At 50.3% G+C, this 16,428-nt stretch overlaps 1 protein-coding gene across 2 annotated transcripts in view; it reads right to left on the reverse strand.

The window, feature by feature from the left end:
- The window catches only part of PLXND1 (plexin D1), a 538,253-nt gene extending 525,071 nt beyond the window's left edge, over positions 1-13,182 (reverse strand). For both annotated transcript variants that reach the window (XM_068114237.2, XM_078776913.1), the window contains exon 1: positions 12,429-13,182. In XM_068114237.2, the coding sequence (XP_067970338.2) occupies positions 12,429-12,703 (275 nt within the window). In that variant the 5' untranslated portion in view covers positions 12,704-13,182. The remainder of the gene's footprint in view (positions 1-12,428) is intronic.
- Positions 13,183-16,428: the final 3,246 nt, after the last annotated feature.

The raw sequence follows: 16,428 nt of genomic DNA on the forward strand, positions 1-16,428 counted from the left end.
TCCACTTCCAGTATACATTGGCTTGAATATCCACACATTGACAAGGAACAGAACACTCAGTGATCAACTGGCTAAACTAGGGTTGAGCATCTCATTCAGCCGGGTTCTGCAACTGGAGAATAAATTGTCATCTGCAATGTGTGACCAATTCACTGCTGACCAAATTGTGTGCCCATCTATTCTCAGGAAAGGTCTCTTCACTGTTGGAGCACTGGATAACATCGACCATAATTCCTCTTCTACTACAGGCAAAGGATCGTTCCATGGAAGTGGTATAAGTCTCATCCAATTTCCTACACAAGATAATCTCGGACGTGTTCGGGTGGCAACTTGCTTTCTTCCTGCAAATCCAAATGAGAAACCTCACCTTCTAGATTCGTTTAGCATAATTCAATCAGTACATCTGAAAGCATCAAATACCAGTGTACCACAGGTCATCATGACACCTGTAAATGGGAGGCTTGAAGAAGCAAAAGAAAAGGAGGAGAAATGGATTCAGCATGCTTCCAAGCTTCTCGACGGAAATGCAAGTGAGAAGGGAGACACTATCTCATGGGCTGCCTATCATGCATCTCAGCAATCACCTCCGCTCGATCCCCCTGCCTTGATTGCTCTTCTACCACTATTTCAAGAGAAGGCAGACTCACCAGCCATGATCAAGCATGCCATGAACATATTGAAGTCCATCACAGAGTTCCTCAACCCTGGCCAGATTCCAGTACTCACTTGTGACTGTCCAATTTTTGCGAACTGCAAGTATATTCAATGGACCTGGCCTGCAACTCACGGTGAAAATGAATTCCTGATCATGTTTGGCGGGTTCCATTTGGAGAAGGCCTTGTGGAATGCACTGGGAGATTTCCTAGATCAGAGTGGCTGGACTGTAGCTCTAACTGATTCAGGTGTAGCAACATCTGGTACAGCTAACTCTTTCATCAATGCCGCTCATGTGACACGGACACGACATGCCCACCAAGTGACTGCCTTAGCTCTATCACGGTTACAACAAGAAGCATATGAGCAAGCTGCTGTGTCCAGTGACAGTGAGACATTTGAGGCCTGGAGACTGGCTATGGCAAAGAAGAGTCCGACTTTCCAGTACTGGGACATAGTGCTGCGAACAGAGATCTTGATCATGATATTCATTCGTGCGCACAGAGAGAAAGACTTTCTTCTCTATGTTGAGTCTCTTCAAAGTCTCATGTTTCTATTTTTTGCACTGGACCACTACAACTACTGCCGTTGGGTTTCCGTCCACCTCCGAGACATGCAATCTAGACGTGCAATGAAAAAAATGCTCTAGTGGTGTTTTAAATTCTGTAACTCAACGGGAAGATTATTATGAACTCTCGATATGTGGATGTTAACTAGTCAAACGAATTTGTGTGCAGACGAATCTAATAGTTTTTTTTTCCTGGATGACGTCAGAATGATGTCATAAATCTTTTAAACATTGTCTAAGAAGAAAAATGACAATTGCAGTGAATTCCTTGACCTCGGAAACATATATTTCGATGTCAAAATACACTTAATAGCCTAGTTCTAACTAATTCATTTTTTAATTATGATTGCGAAATAATTCGCTTATGACATCATAATGACATCATAAATCTTTTAAAGATTGTCTAAAATAAAAAATGAAAAGTGCATTGAAATCCTTGACCTCGGAAACATATATTTTGATGTTAAAATGCACTTAACACCTCAGTTCTAAGTCATTGATTTTTTTTTATATATGATTACATAATAATTAGCTGATGACGTCATAATGACGTCAGATATTACACTTCCCATAATCATTTTTTTTGGAGCTTACTTTTTTTCTAGAAGGTATACCATGGAGATGCTTTGGTGAAAAAATTGTGCTTTTGTCCACCATGTAACGACATTTTCACTATGGTACCCCACTAGTACTGCAAAAACGGCTGAACCGATCGCAACAATATTTTGGGTGGGTAATCCTGGGACCCCCTGGAGTAAAATAGGCTTTCTTGTTTTTCAAATTTTTCCAATTTTCCAATTTTCCAGTTTTTCCAAATACGATGGAATAATATTTACCGATATGTACAGTGATGTGGCTTTTATTGAAATTCTACAAATACTGTTTAGATTTTGATAAGAATCATGAACCTGCCGCGAATGCGGAAGTGGACAGATGATGGCAATGCGCGGGTTTGATAATATCCCAATACAACCGTCATTCAATCGTAATGCTAAATCGTTAAACGTTAATTGTGTTAATCATGTTGTTAAACTATCAATTGATGATTGGAATTGAGTGAATACAATTACGATTTTAGAATTCGTAATTGTGTTCACCCAACCTAGAGGGGTCAATATATGGTTGAACCCCCAAAAAATTGATACAAAAGGTTTTTCAATGGATTCTGGTACCATTGGGCATGCTAAATAACATACTAAAAATCTAGTAACATCTGACTTCCGGAAAGGGGTCATTTTCAAGATGGCGTCCAAGATGGCCGCCGGGAGCTTAAAATGGCCATATCTCAATTATTATTCAACCTAGAAAGGTGATTTTGGTGTCTAACCCTAGGTTTTAGGGCCCAAGGAATCCAATTGAATCAATAAACTTACCATCAGTTAATTATTTATTGACAAGTCCAAGATGGCATCCCAAGGTGACATCCTGATCCACTAAAATGGCTCTGTCGAATAGTAGTCAACCTAGAGAGATATTTTCAGTGTGTATACCTAGGTTTAAGGCACCCAGGAAATCATCAAAATTACTTAAATAAGCACAAAGTAATCAGGTAATCCAGTAAGCCAGGTTTACCAGCCCATTAGGCATTTGTTGTCTTATACAGTTAGTCGCTATTCATCGTCATCCTCCGACTCACCAGCTAATGAACCAAGTGTGTGCTTCAGATTGGAGATAAGGGTGTAATGTGTCTACACCACTGCCACCTGTGACTCCAGTCCACAGTATTCAGTGATCATTACAAACAAAGGTTTGTACAAAGCTTGAGAGGTTATGGCAAGGGACAGACTATTTTATATTGGGGAGGGGGGGGGGGGGGACTGAAAAATCTGACAAACAATTTATTTTCATCTCAAAAGGAATAAGTATATTATTTGGTACATGTATGCATAAACAAAATCCATATTTTTTAGACATTTCCAAAAGAAATGTACATTTGTAATGCTCCAGACAGTCTCTTGAAGGTTATTCAATGTAACTGCTCCACTGCCTGCAAGACACCCCGCTGCTCTTGTAGACGATATGGACTACCATGTACTACTGCCTGGGAATCCTGCGGCATGGAGGCCTTGGTGACCCGTGAGGCTGTGTGGAAGCCTGAGGCGACAGAGCCTGGTGTGGAGACCTTCCCGGCGGGACCACAGTGTAAGGAGTTGTAAGTCAGGTGTTTTGAACTGCGGGCACCACAGCCTGAAGCTCCCCAACCATCTTGCTTGTACGGTACCTCCCCGCTGCCGAGTAGAAATACACACACATGTGTCACGACATATATGCCATGGTCTTGCAGGGCGGTGGAATATGTGTTTTGTGATGATTTTGGTGTTTTGATGATTTTTGGAATGTGTGTGAATGGTTATGGGATTTGTGTGAATGAATGGGGGGAGATGCAGCCTGGTGTTGGCTTAGCGGTTAGGGTGCCAGCTTGGGATCCTGGGTTCGAATCTCGATGATCGCTGAATTAACGCCAGGGGGGTTGACTCAGCCTGTCATCCTTCCGAGGTCGGAAAATTGAGTACCAACTTGCTGGGATGAATTATCACGGTGTGTACCCCGGTTTAGAATAGGTACACCGTATCCCTGCGCATCGTAAGAGGCGACCAAGGGTTGGCGTCAGGAAGGGCATCCGGCCATAAAAACATTGCCTCAAACAGGGAACCATGTTCATGAGGCCCATGGGCCCATGGGCCTCAAACAGGGTCATGAGGCCCGCAAGGCTAACCCCTGCTCTAGCGGGGAAAATGGCCTTAAAACGATCATTCATTTTTATATGTACTACTGCCTGTGGACCGTGCCAACTTGAAGAATGTGACAATCCACATAACAAGTTTCTTCCAGAGGAGTCGGAGGATGACGATGAATAGCGACTAACTGTATAAGACAACAAATGCCTAATGCGCTGGTAAACCTGGCTTACTGGATTACCTGATTACTTTGTGCTTATTTAAGTAATTTTGATGATTTCCTGGGTGCCTTAAACCTAGGTATACACACTGAAAAAATCTCTCTAGGTTGACTACTATTCGACAGAGCCATTTTAGTGGATCAGGATGTCACCTTGGGATGCCATCTTGGACTTGTCAATAAATAATTAACTGATGGTAATTTTATTGATTCAATTGGATTCCTTGGGCCCTAAAACCTAGGGTTAGACACCAAAACCACCTTTCTAGGTTGAATAATAATTGAGATATGGCCATTTTAAGCTCCCGGCGGCCATCTTGGACGCCATCTTGAAAATGACCCCTTTCCGGAAGTCAGATGTTACTAGATTTTTAGTATTAAAGCGCGGCGTTACGCGCGCTGCTTGTGAGCAAGGAGGAAGCGGACAAGCGGTAACATATAAACGTCTTTATTGTAAGACTACACTGTAACACTCAACTCCTCCGGGCTGGTCGCCCGGTGTATATCATGAGGCCACGCCTACCCCTCGGGCGTGGCCACCGCCCACTTGGTGCGTGGAATGACGTCACCACGCCAGTGGGCTTTTGTGTCCGCCACACGCGCCCCCCCAGAATTCCCGCGCACCTGGAGGGCCAGTTTGCGGGGCAGACGAATGACCCGGCCGAAGCGCCCCCTGGCGATCGGCGGCGTCCGGGGTGCAGGGATACCAGGTGGGATGCCCCTGGCTGCCCCTGGGATGGGTGCAGGACCGGGGGGCGCCGTGGCGGCGGGGCTGGGCGGTGCCGGGGGTCCGCCCGCAGGAGGGCGGCCCCGACGTGGGGGTCGGGCCACTGGCGGTGGATGGTCCACATCGAGGTGGGCCGGCTTGAGGCGGTCTACCGAAACGCGGTCAGGAGTACCGCCGATGTCCAGGGTGAAGTGCTTCGCCCCGGTCTCCAGCACGCGGAAAGGCCCATCGTACGGGGGCCGCAGTGGTGTCCGATGGGCATCGTGGCGGACGAAGACGTACTCCGCCGTGCGAAGCTCCGGGGCGACGTGCGTCGGTGGGTGCCCGTGGCATGCCGTTGGCACCGGGGCGAACCTCTGGGCGGTCTCTTGCAGAGCGGAGCGCTGCTGTGCCGCGGACCATGGTGCCGTGGAGTCGGGGAGGAACTCGCCCGGCACCCGCAGCGGTTGCCCGAAGACCAACTCCGCCGCGGATGCGCGCAGGTCCTCCTTGGGCGCCGTCCGGAGGCCCAGCAGGACCCAGGGGAGCCTGTCGACCCAGCCGCCGTCGCGGAGGGTGGCCCGGAGCGCGGCCTTCAATGAGCGGTGAAATCGCTCACACAGGCCGTTAGCCTGGGGGTGGTAGGCCGTGGTTCGGTGCAGCCGGACCCCGAGCCCCTGCGCAACCGCCCCCCAGAGCTCCGAGGTGAACTGGGGGCCGCGGTCGGATGAGATGTCTGAGGGGGCGCCAAACCGGGCGACCCAGGTGGCGATGAAAGCCTGCGCGACATCGGCCGCCGTTGTCGACGCCAAGGGCACGGCCTCCGGCCACCGGGTGGTGCGGTCCACCATGGTGAGGACGTAGGTGAAACCCCGCGAGGGGGGCAGAGGTCCCACCAGGTCCACGTGGACGTGGTCAAACCGGCGTTCCGGCACCGTGAACTGGGCCAACGGGGCCTGGGTGTGCCGGTGCACCTTGGCGCGCTGGCACGCAAGGCACGTCCTGGCCCAGCCGCGGACGGCCTTCCGGAGGCCGTGCCAGACGAACTTGTCGGCGATCAGCCTTTGGGAGGCCCTCGCGCCCGGGTGGGACAGGCCGTGGATGGCGTCAAACACCTGGCGCTGCCAGCCCGCGGGCACAATGGGGCGAGGACGCCCGAGGGAGACGTCGCACAAGAGGGCCGCGCCCGCGCCGTCGAACGGCACCTCGGTGACGCGGAGGCCCGTGACGGCGGTCCGCAAGGCCTGGACGTCGGGGTCAGCGGCCTGGTCCGCTGCCATCCGGGCATAGTCGATGCCGAGGTGGACTGCGTGGGCGACGGCCCGGGAAAGGCAATCCGCCACCGGGTTGTCCTTCCCCGCGACGTGCTGGATGTCCGTCGTGTACTCGGACACGGCCGAGAGGTGACGCTGCTGCCGGGCCGACCACGGCTCGGTGACCTTGCCCATCGCGAAGATCAGCGGCTTGTGGTCGACGAAGGCAGTGAACGCCCGGCCCTCGAGCAGATGGCGGAAGTGCCTGACCGCCAAGTGAAGTCCGAGCAACTCGCGGTCGAAGGTACTGTAACGGCGTTCGGGCGGGCGAAGCTGCCGGCTAAAGAACGCCAGCGGTTGCCAAGCTCCACGCACCCATTGCTCGTGCACCGCGCCCACCGCGTAGTCCGAGGCATCGGTGGTGAGGGCGATCGGTGCATCGGGCGCCGGGTGCGCGAGCATGGTGGCGTTAGCCAAGGCGAGCTTCGCGCCCGTGAACGCCGTGTCCATCTGCTCGGTCCAGGTAACGTCGCCTTTGCCCGGCTTACCTCGGAGAGCTTCGTGCAGGGGGCGCAGGAGCTGGGCGATACGGGGCAGGAACCGATGGTAAAAGTTCACCATGCCCAGGAACTCCTGCAGCCCTCTGATCGTGCGGGGGCGCGGAAACCCCTTCACCGCCTCCACCTTGGCCGGCAGGGGGACGGCGCCGTGCCTGGTGACACGGTGCCCCAGAAAATCGATTGTGGCGGCGCCGAACCGGCACTTTGCGGGGTTCACAATCAGGCCATGCTGGCCCAGGCGTTCGAAGAGCGTGCGGAGGTGGCGTAGGTGCTCTTCGCGGGACGCGCTGGCGACGAGGATATCGTCCAGGTAGACGTAGACAAAATCCAAGTCGCGCAGGACGCTGTCCATCAGTCGCTGGAACGCCTGAGCCGCATTCTTCAGACCGAAGGGCATGCGCAGGAACTCGAAGAGTCCGAATGGCGTGATGACCGCCGTCTTCGGGACGTCCTCCGGCCTGACGGGGACCTGATGGTAGCCGCGTATGAGGTCCACCTTCGAGAAGAAGGACCTGCCCGCCAAACGGGCGGAAAAGTCCTGAATGTGGGGGACGGGGTAGCGGTCGGGAGTCGTGGCGTCATTGAGACGGCGATAGTCCCCGCACGGTCGCCATCCCCCGCCGGGCTTCGGCACGATGTGCAGTGGCGACGCCCAAGCGCTCTCTGAGCGCCGAACGATGCCGAGTCGCTCCAGGGTAGCGAACTCCGCTTTTGCCACCGCCAGCTTCGTCGGCTCGAGGCGGCGTGCCCGGGCGTAGACCGGTGGCCCGACGGTGGGGATGTGATGGGCCACCCCGTGCTTGACGGCCCCCGCCGAGAAGGTGGGCCGCGTGAGGGCCGGGAAGCCGGCGAGGAGGCGGGTGAATGCGTCCGCTGCCGGAAGCGTACAGACCAACGTGGCCGGAACCGAATCGTTCGGCAAGCCGCTTGGCAAGCCGCTCGTTGAGCTGGGCAACGCACACGCGAGCGAGCTGAACGTCTCGGCCTGGACAAGCCGTCTGCGCTTGACGTCGACCAGGAGCCCATTAGCGCACAGGAAGTCCGCGCCAAGCAGTGCCATGGGCACGTCAGCGGTGACGAACGTCCATCGGAAAACCTGCCCTCCAAACCGCAGAGAGAGGCAGCGTTTTCCGTACGTACGGATGGGCGTCCCGTTCGCGGCAAGCAGCGCGGGGCCCCCACCCGCGGCGTGCTTGTCTGACGTGCCGGCGGGAATGACACTCACCTGCGCTCCCGTGTCGCACAGGTAACGGCGCCCGGAGAAGGTGTCCGTTATGAACAGCAGGCTGCTCGAACGGCCGGCGCTCATCGCCACAATTGAGCGCCGGCCCGGGCATTTCCCGACCCGGTGAAGGAGCACGGCGGATGACACCGCCGAGCTTCGTGGCCGAACTTGGCGTGGAACCAGCACCAGGTGGTGGAGCTGGAGGAGCGCGGCTGGCTCCGCCAGGCCGGTGGAGTCGACGGGTTTCCCCGCGGTGGCGGTTTTCGCCGCGGCGGTGGGCGGGGCGTGGCGGCGTTCACGAGGTGCGTATCAGCATGCTGCTGAACTTCAGCGTGCTGTAGATGATGCTGTGGAACATCAGCGTCGAAGGCCGTGACGGCCACGCCAACGCTCGCCCGCGTGTCCGAAGCGGCGAAGTACTTGTCCGCCTCGGCCGCCAATGCTCGGGGTTCCGTTAGCCCGGTCCCGGCCAACGCGAGGCGAACCTGCGCTGGAAGTTGGCGACGGAAAAGCGCCCGGAATAGCGAACCGGGGGCTTCGTCGCCCAACAGTGACAGCATATGGTCCATTCGGACCGACGGGCGCGTCTCACCGAGCTCGGGGAGATCCAGGAGGCGGTCGGCCCGTGCGTCGTCCGTGAGGCTGAACGTGGCTAGGAGTAGCCGCTTGAGTGCCTCGTACTTGTGGCCGTCCGGTGGGTGGCGAAGGACGGACACAACTCGAGCGGCCGTGCCGGGCCCGAGGGAGGCGACGACGTGGCAGTAGCGCGTGTCATCGCCGGTGAGGTGCCGAAGCTGAAATTGGGCTTCGGCCTGGACGAACCAGACTTCGGCCTGAGCCTCCCAAAATTCCGGAAGTTTGACGAAGGCGGCCATGGCGATGGCGTCGCGTGTGGAAGGATCGCTCCGGCAGATCCAACGTCGAGGGTCACCAGTAAAGCGCGGCGTTACGCGCGCTGCTTGTGAGCAAGGAGGAAGCGGACAAGCGGTAACATATAAACGTCTTTATTGTAAGACTACACTGTAACACTCAACTCCTCCGGGCTGGTCGCCCGGTGTATATCATGAGGCCACGCCTACCCCTCGGGCGTGGCCACCGCCCACTTGGTGCGTGGAATGACGTCACCACGCCAGTGGGCTTTTGTGTCCGCCACAGTATGTTATTTAGCATGCCCATTGCCCAATGGTACCAGAATCCATTGAAAAACCTTTTTTATCAATTTTTGTTGGGGTTAGGTGAGTTTTTTTCGTATATTGACCCTACTAACCGTACAGAACTTCACATCAGGATTTAAATATTTGTTTACGTCACGAATGTTGTGAAAAGTTTATTTTTTATATTAATGTTATATAATTTGTGATTGGAGTTTTTCTGTTTGGAATGAAAAAAGAGATATAGAGTTCAAGTGAATGATGAAATTCCGTGATAGTTTCTACTTTCTAAACGTGAAATTCGCGGATAACCATATGCAGATTCGCCATTGACTGGGTATCAAACAAACGTATCCGTTTGTTTGCGAACGGGTACGTTTTTCATGGAAGTCCTTCACGAACTTGCTGTCCATGTCTGACGTGCGATTGAAGGGGCCACATGAATGTGGAATTTATTGGTTTCATGCTTTAGCATTCGCCGTTTCTGCATTGTCTGCTTGCTTCTGGCCTCCCACCCGTGCGTAGCACGGGAACCTCACTAGTATATATAATACATACATTAGGTTTGACCTCAACATTAGGACTTAACAACATAAAAATGATCATTTATTCAATCTAAATGTAACGGCACCAACCAAGCCGAAATGCATCGGTTCACATCGAGTTAACAACTTCATGGGTAACTTCAGCAGCCTTCCTTCTCAAAACAGGAAATAAAGTGTCTGACTGATGTTATCTGTATCACCAGCTGGAGTGCGAATCATATAGTTCAACCAACTGTCTCTTGAATGATCAAATCACCAAACCCCTCCTGGACATGGACACTCCCAAGATCGAACCCTGTCGGTGAAGGTGAACCAACTGTGCACCTGTTAATTACTCGATAGCAAAAATTCAATCTCATCTTTCACCTATCAGGTTATTGTGCAGCACCTGGCTAAACAGACTGCGCGTGTTGAGGAGTTCCGATTTGCATTCCCTACTCCACATGGGTAGGTGACATCAAAAATGGGTGACAGTCGGGTGATGCAATCTTTAACCTCAAGGTATAAACGAATACTACGAAAAATAATTAATTTGTATACAGCTAACTCTTCTTTGGAGATATCTTGCACTATTCAAAACGAGGGTTTTATAGATCCTGTAAGTTGTTGTGGAGTTGTTGTTGGTACCCTCCTGTAGTCGGTAGATGTGGATACGCCCTGTAAGGGCATGATATATAAAATATCTGCAACCTCCGTTACATCCAAGGTATCTTGTATAGGGAAAGTAAGGTTGCAATCTGGGAATACGGGTGAGTGCCATATCCAATGTTAACATTTGGGTTTTGGTCGTTTTCCACCATCGTTGTGGTTGCTGCTCGAGTTACGTTGAGCGACAACATAAAATCGTCTTATGGCGATCATTTGCAATTGGCAGTAGTGGCTTTGAATTCTGTCTCCTTTAATGCCATTTTGAATGCTTCACTTTTAGGAGAACTATATATACCAGCACCAACTACATCGAACAACGAATATCCCAGAGTCAGAGTATTTGTGGATATAAAAGAATGATCCAAAAGTACCGAATGTACTCAAAATACAAAAAAAAATAGAAGGAAAATCACAAATCCCATATGTCAGACAGAGGAAAGCTCAATAGTTGTGAAAAAGATGCACACATTCACAGTCGACTACGACTATTACTACGACTACTATGCCTATTGTTACTACTACTACTATTAATACTACAACGACTACTACTACTACTTTGTCTATTGTTACTACTACTACTATTAATACAACAACGACTACTACTACTTTGTCTATTGTTACTACCACTACTACTATTAATACGACTACAACGACTACTACTACTACAACGACTACTACAACGATTGTTACTACTACTATGACTATTGTTACTACTACTACGAATATTGTTACTACTACTACTATTAATACGACTACAACGACTACTACTACAACGACTACTAGTACTATGACGATTGTTACTACTACTATGACTATTGTTACTACTACTACGAATATTGTTACTACTACTACGATTAATACGACTACAACAACTACCACTGTGACTACGACTACTACTATGACTATTGTTACTACTATTAATACGACTACAACCAATACTACTACTACTACTACTACTACTACTACAATGACTACTACTATACTAATATGACTATTGTTAATACTACTACTATTAATACGACTACAACTAATACTACAACTACTATGACTATTGTTACTACTACTACTATTAATACGACTACAACTACTACTACTACTACTACAATGACTACTACTACTACTACTAATATGACTATTGTTAATACTACTACTATTAATACGACTACAACTACTACTACAACTACTACTACGACTACTACTATGACTATCGTTACTACTACTACTACTATTAATAGAACAACTACTACTACTACTATGACTATTGTTACCACTACTACTATTAATACGACTACAAGTACTACTACTACTATGACTACTACGACTATTGTTACTACTACTACTATTAATACGACTACGACTACTACTACTACAACTACAACTACTACTATGACTATCGTTACTACTACTACTACTATTAATACAACTACAACTACTACTACTACTACTACAATGACTACTACTACGACTACTATTGTTACCACTACTACTATTAATACGCTACAAGTACTACTACAACTACTACTACTCTGACTATTGTTACTACTACTACTATTAATACGACTACTACTACTACAACGACTACTACTATTAATACGACTACTACTACTACAACGACTACTACTACGACTACAACTACTACTAATACAACTACAATTACTACTACTACTACTACTACTATTTTCTACAATTACTGCTACTACAACTATTTCTACTACTAATATTTATACTACTACTATTCCAGTGACTACTACGACGACTACTACTACTACTACTACTACTACTACATTCTCTCCAATTATTCCCACCTCCTTGCACAGTCGGCGATGAAAGGGTTTTGCCCAAGTCTTTCACGAGCTGGCTGGCCAGGCCTGACGGTCGACTGAAGGTGATTTGGGCAGGAAAGTGTAACTTGTTCAGGGCACCAGCGATAACTCTCCTACTTTTCACGAAAGACACCGAAAGCCTACGACCCTTGCTGGCAGAGGGGTCCTCCGACTCGATGCTCAACGTCCTTCTAATGGACGATGAACACATCGATGTGAAAGCGGATGACATTATATAGTTGGGTCGAGATTCGAACCCAGGTTAGACAGATGAGAGGTGTGAGCTATCCTACTGACCCCAAGTGTTATCCACAGTCATATAGATCGAACAGTTTACATAAAGAAAACCGAATGATGAAGAAAACGAGAGATTTCTGGAAGAAAAAAAAGTGCTCACGTGCAGGTCTCCGTGACAGAAGGTGCATGGCACAGCGTGCTGTCATTCTTTGGTCCAATATCCAGCACCTCTTGCAGGTCCAGCATCGCGCTTAACTGGTACACCTGGTTAACGCATCCGACGTACACAGAACCATTTGGACCTCCGACTGAAAGCAACCTGCTAGGGGTCTCCAGCACCCTGGAGGCACTCAGGTAAAGGGAGATACTGCTCGGAGTCCAGCTCAAGATGAATGAGATCAGGAGTACCTGGAGAGACATCTTTTTACCTGCCATGATTCCCTGGATCCTGGCTTATTCTTGTTACTCAGGGTCTAAAGATTTTGTCCTTTTCTCCAAATGTGGAATCTCTTGTATAAAGTCGGTTCTCGGATCTTCGGCATTCCAAATGTTTCCAAATCCAGTCGTGCTTCATTCGTACATTTTCTTTCCTCTCATCGATAGATGGTGGACAGAAGGCACTCCTCAATGTCATAAAGCTGTGCAAAAGGCGACCTTCTCAGTGGTCTCCAACCTGTCTCTGCAAAGTGACCAACTCTCGCAAAGTGATATGGACCTCTTTGATTGGTCTCCAAGCAGTCTCTGGAAAGTTTCCAACTTTGGCAAACTTTCCATCCACCGTGCCAGTACGAATCGCTCCTCCACGCCCGCTAGAATCCTCTCTGCAAAGTTCCCGATCCGAGTGTCTCTTTCTTGCAACTGAACCCTCCAGTCTTTCTCCTGTCGACTCCTCGCCGATGGCTACCCTGCGCCGTGCCCCTGCTCTCCCCTCCCTCCCCTCCGTTTCCTCCCCAGTATCGCACAATGTGCGCTTCCCTTTCCTGCACGCACGACGATCGCTCATTAGAGCACGACCCGACATGGTGACCAGTGGTCCGATCGATAACCAGTGGTCCGATCGATAACCAGTGGTCCGATCGATAACCAGTGGTCCGATCGAGAACCAGTGGTCCGATCGAGAACCAGTGGTCCGATCGAGAACCAGTGATCCGATCGAGAACCAGTGATCCAATCGATCAGAAGGATGCATTTTAAAACAGCTTTGGCAGTGAGCTTACAAACACCACCGGAGCACACCGTTTGTAAAGGGTCGCACTGGCCACTGATAAGGAACTTGGAAGCCCCCATTATAGATCGGAGAACACCGTGTGTAAAGGGTTGCACTGGCCACTGATAACGGAAGCCCCCCGTTATAGATCGGAGAACACCGTTTGTAAAGGGTCACACTGGCCACTGATAAGGAATCCCCCCGTTATAGATCGGGGAACACCATTTGTAAAGGGTCACACTAGCCACTGATAAGGAAGCCCCCATTATAGACCACAGCACACTGTTTCGAAAGGGTCGCACTGGCCACTTATAAGGAAGCCCCCCGTTATAGATCGGAGCACACCGTTTGTAAAGGGTCACACTGGCCATTGATAAGGAAGCCCCCCATTATAGATCGGAGAACACCGTTTGTAAAGGGTCACACTGGCCACTGATAAGGAAGCCCCCCGTTATAGATCGGAGAACACCGTTTGGAAAGGGTCGTACTGGCCACTGATAAGAAAGCCCCCCATTATAGATCAGAGAACACCGTTTGTAAAGGGTCACACTGGCCACTGATAACGAAGCCCCCCATTATAGATCGGAGAACACGGTTTGTAAAGGGTCACACTGGCCACTGATAAGGAAGCCCCCCATTATAGATCAGACAACACCGTTTGTAAAGGGTCGTACTGGCCACTGATAACGAAGCCCCCCATTATAGATCGGAGAACACGGTTTGTAAAGGGTCACACTGGCCACTGATATGGAAGCCCCCATTATAGACCACAGCACACTGTTTCGAAAGGGTCGCACAATCGCCACTGATAAGGAAGCCAGGTTATAGATCGGAGAACACCGTTTGGAAAGGGTCGCACTGGCCACTGATAAGGAAGCCCCCTGTTATAGATCGGAGAACACCGTTTGGAAAGGGTGGCACTGGCCACTGATAAGGAAGCCCCCTGTTATAGATCGGAGAACACCGTTTGTAAAGGGTCGCACTGGCCACTGATAAGGAAGCCCCCATTATAGATCGGAGAACACCGTTTGTAAAGGGTCACACTGGCCACTGATAAGGAAGCCCCCGTTATAGATCGGAGAACACCGTTTGGAAGGGGTCACACTGGCCACTGATAAGGAAGCCCCCGGTCATAGATCGGAGAACACCGTTTGTAAAGGGTCACACTGGCCACTGATAAGGAAGCCCCCATTATAGACCACAACACACTGTTTCGAAAGGGTCACACTGGCCACTGATAAGGAAGCCCCTCATTATAGATCGGAGAACACCGTTTCGAAAGGGTCGCACTGGCCACTGATAAGGAATCCCCCCGTTATAGATCGGAGAACACCGTTTGTAAAGGGTCACACTGGCCACTGATAAGGAAGCCCCCATTATACACCACAGCACACTGTTTCGAAAGGGTCGCACTGGCCACTGATAAGGAAGCCCCCCGTTATAGATTGGAGAACACCATTTGTAAAGGGTCACACTGGCCACTGATAAGGAAGCCCCCATTATAGACCACAGCACACTGTTTCGAAAGGGTCGCACTGGCCACTGATAAGGAAGCCCCCCATTATAGATCGGAGAACACCGTTTGTAAAGGGTCACACTGGCAACTGATAAGGAAGCCCCCCATTATAGATCGGAGAACACCATTTGTAAAGGGTCACACTGGCCACTGATAAGGAAGCCCCCCGTTATAGTTCGGAGAACACCGTTTGGAAAGGGTCGTACTGGCCACTGATAAGGAAGCCCCCCATTATAGATCAGAGAACACCGTTTGTAAAGGGTCACACTGACCACTGATAAGGAAGCCCCCCATTATAGATCAGAGAACACCGTTTGTAAAGGGTCACACTGGCCATTGATAAGGAAGCCCCCATTATAGACCACAGCACACTGTTTCGAAAGGGTCGCACTCGCCACTGATAAGGAAGCCCCGTTATAGATCGGAGAACACCGTTTGGAAAGGGTCGCACTGGCCACTGATAAGGAAGCCCCCCGTTATAGATCGGAGAACACCGTTTGGAAAGGGTGGCACTGGCCACTGATAAGGAAGCCCCCTGTTATAGATCGGAGAACACCGTTTGTAAAGGGTCGCACTGGCCACTGATAAGGAAGCCCCCATTATCGATCAGAGAACACCGTTTGTAAAGGGTCACACTGGCCACTGATAAGGAAGCCCCCGTTATAGATCGGAGAACACCGTTTGGAAAGGGTCGCACTGGCCACTGATAAGGAAGCCCCCCGTCATAGATCGGAGAACACCGTTTCTAAAGGGTCACACTGGCCACTGATAAGGAAGCCCCCATTATAGACCACAGCACACTGTTTCGAAAGGGTCACACTGGCCACTGATAAGGAAGCCCCTCATTATAGATCGGAGAACACCGTTTCGAAAGGGTCGCACTGGCCATTGATAAGGACGCCCCCATTATAGATCGGAGAACACCGTTTGGAAAGGGTGGCACTGGCCATTGATAAGGAAGCCCCCATTATAGATCGGAGAACACCGTTTGGAAAGGGTGGCACTGGCCACTGATGAGGAAGCCCCCCGTTATAGATCGGAGAACACCGTTTGGAAAGGGTCGCACTGGCCACTGATAAGGAAGCCCCCCATTATAGATCAGAGAACACCGTTTGTAAAGGGTCACACTGGCCACTGATAAGGAAGCCCCCCGTTATAGATCAGAGAACACCATTTGTAAAGGGTCACACTGGCCACTGATAAGGAAGCCCCCATTTATAGATCGGAGAACACCGTTTGGAAAGGGTCGCATTGGCCACTGATATGGAAGCCCCAGTTATAGGGGCGAGTTTGCATGTAATAAGACTAATGTACAAAATGTCATTTGCAAGGGTTTAACGCCCATTTGGTAAATCAGTAAATAACATTACATCACGATAGGGAAACGAGCGTGCCCGGTCTGACTGCGTCTGCAGCGATGAAACACCAGAGGAAGAG

This window comes from Myxine glutinosa, chromosome 4 (assembly GCF_964187855.1).
Source record: "Myxine glutinosa chromosome 4, kmMyxGlut1.1, whole genome shotgun sequence".
NCBI classification, from domain to species: Eukaryota; Metazoa; Chordata; class Myxini; order Myxiniformes; family Myxinidae; genus Myxine; species Myxine glutinosa.